We start from the raw sequence: 6,947 nt of genomic DNA, 5'->3' as shown, positions 1-6,947 counted from the left end.
CGTTTCGAGAGAGTTTTGTTTTATTACGCGGAATGGCAGGAAGCCTATCGTCAGTTAAAATACGATACGCGTGAAAAAGTGGACTAAGAATAGATCTGGGGAAGCGACAGCGGTAAAGCAGCGATAAAGAAAAATATAATTGAATTTCGCGAGGGTTTACCTCGTTCGGAAGATTACTCGAACGATCCGCTTTCTCCGAAATTAGTGATAATCGACGATCTTATGAGAGAATCGTCGTCAAGCAACGTAATCGTGGATCTTTTTACCAAGAGCAGTCATCACAAGAATCTCAGTGTTATTCTTATCTCGCAGAATCTCTTCCATCAAGGTCGTGGCCAACGCGATATATCGCTCAACGCGAATTACATCGTCGTTTTCAAAAATCCACGTGATCGCGCTCAAATTCGTCATTTAGCGCGTCAAGTCTATCCCGACGATCCGAAATTCCTAGAAGAGGCATACTACGACGCTACGTCGAGACCTCACGGGTATTTATTGCTCGATCTGAAACAATCAACTCCGGACGAATATCGATTTCGCACGTGCATTTTTCCCGAAGATACGACTCATTACGCTTACGTGCCCCGTAGGTCATTTTCTAACGGATTCGTATAAAAGACGGGTACAAGCGATAGTACGAGTCAGTCGTATACTTTTCTCGCGATGAAGGCGAGTGACGAGAAATCACACAGTGCGACGAAAATCGCCACGCATTCGATCGGTAAAAGAAACGCCTGTCTTCTCGCAGCCCTCTATCATCTGAACAAAAATCAACGCACGACCTTCCTACGTGGCGAGGACGAAAAACTTATTCATTGTATTTGCGAATGTGTTTTTAATACACTCGAGGGAAACGTCTCGCTTGAACGATCCGAAAAAAAACGGTTAAGTAAATACAAAACGCCGCTGCGTCGCATCGCTGTAAAACGCGGAAATTGGAAGGATAAAAGAAAGCTCTGGTGCAGCGAGGCGGAGTTTTACCTTATATTATCGGACCTATATTATCGACCTTATTATCGCTAATTCTCGAAGGAACGAAATAGTAGCGATAAAACGTTATGAAGAGGGCCAAAAAGATAATTTAATTTCGACGGTAAATCTCGAGAGAAGGCAGTATCAGCTACGTCAGAATCCGACATCATTCACAGGCGGAGAATCAAAGGAAATCACAGTATCGCAAAATTCGGATAACGCTACGAGCACTAATAATACAACGCAAACTCCCGGAACTCATCTAACACGACTCGATGCGGAGATGAGCCGTATTCTTAATTCCGACTGGCCGCGTGACGAAAGCGAGAGATGGAAAATGTACAAAGAGGCGTTATGGCGATACCTGCGATTTGTCCAAGAAACGCGAAGGCAGAAAGACGCACGCAACGAAAACGAAAATGCAGAAGACAACGCTACACGAGATGCTTCCATTGATAACGAGATGACGAACGATAGCGTTTTTCAAGATATCACGCAAACATCCGATCTACCACCGTCATCACGTTCCATCCCTAATGCCAATATTATTACGAAAAATTTCGAAATTTCGAGTGAGCATAATCACGGGATGAAAAACATTGAAGAAATAGTGGAAAGCGTACCGAAATCTTATCGTAAGCATGCACGCTTACTGCTGAAACATTTGCTTCAAAAAGCTGTGCCTGGTAGAATTAACTGGGACGAGCGCGGAATCGTAATCTGACTATAGAAGGTAACGTCGTGAAAGATTCTAATATCACTGACTTGATAAACGACGCGATGCGTGAGAGAAAAACTGTGAAAGCAACGGGTAGAAATCAGTTTGCGCGATTATTCCGTGCGTTGAACATATCTTCCGCGCTAGTGAGAAATAAAACGTTATTGTCCACGCACGGTGTTACTCTAAACAGCGTAAAACTTCGACCACGTGCGAGTTCCACGCCTTTTATATCGAAAACACGAGTTCCTCGTCGATTGTATCGAGAGCACGAGGAAAGAGAAAAACGAAAAAATCGCAAAGAAGAAGAGGAAACAGACGACGAGCGCTCGCCGTTTCTTCCACGAAAAACTAATACCCCCGTATCTTTACAGACGAGAAAAAATCGCTTACTCGGTTGGAAAAAACTAAAATAACGATGACGTTTGAAAAATTATACTACGATCCGTCGCATTATGCCGGATATTCAGCGGTGGATAATCTAACTCGTGCAGTTAAACCGAATTTTTCACGGGGAGAAGTCGTACGCTGGCTCGAATCGCAAGACGCGTACACGTTGCACCGACCATTGCGCAGAAAATTTCCACGATTGCATTACAGAGTGACAAACATTGACGATGTGTGGGAGGGGGATTTGATCGAACTCCGAAATTTAAAAAGTTACAATAACGGTTATTCCTATCTGTTGGTGATTATCGATGTACTTAGTAAATACGTCTGGGTAGAACCGCTATGCGACAAAACGAGTAACTGCGTGATAAAAGCTTTTCAACGCGTACTAGCGAAAAGCGAAGGACGAGTACCCATATACTTCCAAACGGACAAGAGTAAAGAATTTGTCCCGCAATCAATGCAGAAATTTCTTAAAGAAAACGACATTCATTTTCGAGTAACGCGCAATCCGGACATCAAAGCCGCCATAGTCGAACGCTTCAACAGAACACTGTAGCAGCGAATGTGGCGTTATTTCACGCATAAAAATACGCGACGGTACATCGATGTTCTGCAGGACATTGTGCACGCTTACAATCACTCGTCCACGAGAATGCAACCAGCGGTAGTAACGAGAGAAAACGCGCATATCGCTCGCGAAAATATAGCTCGTCGTTGGAAAAAAAACGACGAATCATTAAAGAAACGAGGGTCCGAAACGATTAAATATCGTGTCGGGGATCTCGTTCGCATCAGTAGAGCGAAAGGTGCCTTCGAGAAAGGATACGAAGCTAACTGGAGCGAGGAGATATTTCGAATTTATCGTATTCTCGATTGGCGAAAACCGCGCGTGTACGAATTGAGCGATTTGGCAGACGAAGTCATAGACGGTATTTTTCATGAGCAAGAATTAGCTCGAGTTGAGAAAAACTTACAGGAGGAACAGTTTATCGTCGATCACGTGATAAAGAGTAGAGGACGAGGAGCTAATAAGCAAGTGCTTGTTAGTTGGCGAGGTTATCCCAGTAAATTTGATAGTTGGATTCCGGCTTCGAGTTTAATTTCTCTTCGCGATGGAGGAGGAACAATTTCTTCTGGTACTTCCGAGCAACAGTAGTTCGTCATTTTCCTAATAATACAACGTCGTCCTTCATCACGGAATTACCTCACTCGATAGTGCTGCACGGACAATGGGAGGTTGCGATAAGTGAGATTCAATTTCCCTGTACCTTTTTACATGTACGTCATAACGAAAATACGATCAGATTCGTCGACGTTAAACCCGATGAGGGAACGAGCGATATGTTTACGGTGAAAGAAGTTGCATTTCCAAACGGAATTTACAGCGACATCAATGAGCTTATTGATGCGATTAATGCCGTGTGTAAAGTTGCCGAATCGCATTTCTATTTTGAACAGCAAAAAGCGACTGGTGGCAAAGTCTTGATAAGTGTTAACTGCGATGAGAAGTGCAAAATGCTACATCATATAAACTTTTCTGATAATCTTCTACGAATGTTAGGTTTCTCAGCAGCAATTTCCACAAATAATTACCCGCTTTATACCAGGCTCGCGATACGTAAACTTAATTCCAATAAAACAGAAGAGAAAATATTTCTTACTCACGGATTTAATAAGGAGACGGGAAAACGACTTATGGAGGGTTTCTGGAGTAGCGAATCCTATAGTTTGTGGCGCGGTATCCCGGATAAAATGTTCGTTTATTGCGATATTTGTGAGCCTTATATAACAGGTGATGTACGTACTCCTCTTCTCAGGATAGTTCCGGTCGAGATACGCGGCCATAATTACGCATTTGGTACAAATTTGGTGAAGCATTTCTCATTTCCAAATTACATCCCATTGCGACGAACGAATTTCAAAACGATCGAAATAGATATAAGAGATCACCTTGGAAAAAAAATTCCATTCGAATTCGGAACGCTGACAGTGACGCTGCACTTTAAACGTAAGCAATAACTTTTTTTCTTTCTTTCTTTCGTGTACGCCAGCGTGTCGATATAGTGGCAGTCTTTAGTTAGAAATGAGCAGCGATGGAATATGAGGAGTATTTTGATGCGCGAGACATCGGTAGGAGAGGTGGAATTTCACGTGTTTTCGTCGGTTCGCCCTACCAACGCGGACATGAAATCAGAAGCTTTCTCGGAGGACTATTCAGAAAAATACTACCTTACCTAAATAAAGGAGCACGTGCTGTCGGAAAAGAAGCTTTACGTGCGGGAATTAACGTAATAGAAGACGTCGCAAGTAATAAACCGTTGAAGGAAGCGGTCAAAAGTCGTCTCGCGGAATCGAGGACTAATCTGAAGAGAAAAGCCAAAGAAAAAATAAATTCCCTGATGAGGGGGGCGGGATATAAAATATCCGCAAAATCCGCAGCACTTCAGTTTCCATTCGGTGGTCGAGATAGTCGTATCGCGCTTCGTAAACGTCGGGCAGTCAAAAGAAAATCATCGAGAGGTACCACAGAAAAGAAGAAGAGCAAAAAAGTGACAAAAAAGAAAAAGAAAATTCGCCCTGCAGGAAGAAAAACCAAAAAACCATCCACTAGGAAACATCGAGTCAAGAAACGCGACGTATCCGACATATTCTCTTAATTGAGATAGGAATTCGTAGCTGGAGAAAAGCATGTCCTTTCTTCATACCCACTCAAGCGAGTGTATAAAGAGCGAACTCGATTTCTTCTCTCTACCGCCTACGCAAACCAGCATCGAGAGTTCGCAATGGATTTATTACAAACCCGTAACTTCACTCGCGGACGACTCACCCATAGAATTCGTCATACCCGGCCATGGAGAAGACTATCTGGATCTCACTCACACCATGTTGAGCCTTCGCATACGCGTAGAAAGCGAACGCGGAGAGAGCACATCGGTCGCAGCCGCCGACGCGGCAAAAGTAGGGCCCGTAAATCATTTACTGCATTCCATGTTCAACCAAATCGACGTATATTTCAATCAAAAACTCGTGTCGCCACCAAACAACGCTTACGCTTACCGCGCGTACATCGAGGCGTTATTAAATTATGCTTCACCCGCAAAAACTTCCCATCTAACCTCTTGCTTATGGGACGCGGATATTCCCGGCTACATGGACGACACGTTAGACTCGTCAAATCCAAATACGGCACTCGAGAGACGTGCGAAATACATTCAAGGAAATCGTGCGCTGGATCTCATAGGCCACCTTCACTGCGACGTTTTTAATCAAGATAAATTTTTAATTAACGGAGTGGAAGTTAGAATGAGACTCGTACGTTCCAAAGATTCATTTTGCCTTATGGAGAGTAGAACGATATCAAAAATACGTATTCTCGATGCCAGTTTACTCGTAAGAAGAGCAAAAATAAGTCCGGGTGTGCTACTCTCACACGCTAGAATGCTGAGTAAAACTACCGCCAAGTACCCCCTTACGAGAGTCGAAGTTAAAACATTCACAATACACGCCGGCGTCATGGGGGAATCGATAGACAATGCAATACTCGGACAGTTGCCGAAACGAATAATAGTCGGCTTTGTCGATAACAAAGCGTTTAACGGCGAAGAAAATTGAACCCGTTTAATTTCAAAAATTATGGAATAAATTTCTTTTCGCTGTACGCCGATGGCATGCAAATTCCCAGTAGACCATTACAGCCAAATTTTTCGAAAGACGAGCAGCTTTACGCTGAAGCTTATCACACATTATTCTCGGGAACCGGTATTCACTTTCTGAACGAGGGTAATTCTATAAGCAGAGACGATTACGCCAACAGCTACACTCTTTTCGCTTTCGATCTTACTCCGGATCTATCCGCTAATTGTGCGGGACATTGGAATCTCGTGAAACGTGGAAGCTTACGAATAGATGTGAGAGTCGAAAAAGCTCTTTCCGTGACTATTAATTGTATCGTCTATGCTGAGTTCGATAACGTTTTAGAAAACGACTCCTCGCGTCAAGTCATTGTCGACTTTTTCGGTTAACTATGACTTCCTCGAGAAAATTATTTTCCCCCACTATACATTTTTTTCTCATCTATTTGTACGGAAAATGACGAAAAAGCTTCAGTCTTACTCATGACACCGGTGCCGACGTTTCGTGACGTAAAAAGAGTAGCGAAAATTCGAACATCATAATGGATATAGTCATCGACATACAAGGTTTTCGCGACGTCGAAAAAAACTTATTCCAAAAGAAATCGCGGTTCTTGCGATTGATGAGACGATCACCGGACACTGGATTATGAGGCCTCCTTATCCATTTGGCGATTTATCCGAGAGTATAAGACGAGAAAACAACTGGCTTACACGAAATTATCACGGAATCGAATGGTTCGACGGAGACGTTAACCCTACATACTTTACGATACATCTATGAGCCATTACACGACACGTACGCTACATCTATAGCAGAGGACAAGAGAAGCCACGTTATTTGAGTAATCTACTCTCCAGAAACGTATATAATCTGGAAGGAATTTCTCCACCTTTCAAAAATCTACCGGATTTCGGAGGTTGCGGACAATGTTGCACGCATCACGGATTTCGAACCAACGTTGAATCATATTGCGCCTTACGCAACGCTTACAAATTGAAACGCTGGTTAACTATACGAAATAGCAGCAATTCGAGCTACGAGAGTCTTCCTTCAGAAAATTGGAGCGAGAGCCGAAATTTTTCGATTCGATTTAAAAATCAGAAACACGATATATTTCGCAACATCGAAGCGTGGAAAAATATCGCGACAGAAAAGACGAAGCAAAGTGAGAACGAACAAGCGACAGGCGAGGAGAAAAAAGATCTAGAATTCGACCCGTCGACGGATA

General features: G+C 43.1%; 3 protein-coding genes across 3 annotated transcripts; all 3 read left to right on the top strand.

Moving 5' to 3' along the window:
* The first annotated feature begins 2,108 nt into the window (after positions 1-2,108).
* On the top strand, positions 2,109-2,639 carry LOC108720987 (uncharacterized). Its single transcript, XM_018445278.1, has one exon. It carries the CDS (start codon positions 2,109-2,111, stop codon positions 2,637-2,639), a length of 531 nt encoding a protein of 176 aa, XP_018300780.1.
* A 6-nt stretch (positions 2,640-2,645) lies between these two features.
* On the top strand, positions 2,646-3,239 carry LOC108720986 (uncharacterized). Its single transcript, XM_018445277.1, has one exon. It carries the CDS (start codon positions 2,646-2,648, stop codon positions 3,237-3,239), a length of 594 nt encoding a protein of 197 aa, XP_018300779.1.
* A 1,532-nt stretch (positions 3,240-4,771) lies between these two features.
* Positions 4,772-5,695, top strand: LOC108720985 (uncharacterized protein F54H12.2-like). The gene has a single exon (XM_018445276.1). The coding sequence runs from the start codon at positions 4,772-4,774 to the stop codon at positions 5,693-5,695; it is 924 nt and encodes a 307-aa protein (XP_018300778.1).
* The last annotated feature ends 1,252 nt before the right edge of the window (positions 5,696-6,947 follow it).

The sequence above is a fragment of the Mycetomoellerius zeteki genome, unplaced genomic scaffold (assembly GCF_001594055.1).
Source record: "Mycetomoellerius zeteki isolate Tzet28-1 unplaced genomic scaffold, Tzet1.0 scaffold1570, whole genome shotgun sequence".
NCBI lineage: Eukaryota > Metazoa > Arthropoda > Insecta > Hymenoptera > Formicidae > Mycetomoellerius > Mycetomoellerius zeteki.
The sequence above is the reverse complement of the archived record's forward strand: the minus strand, read 5'-3'. Positions and strand labels throughout refer to the sequence as shown.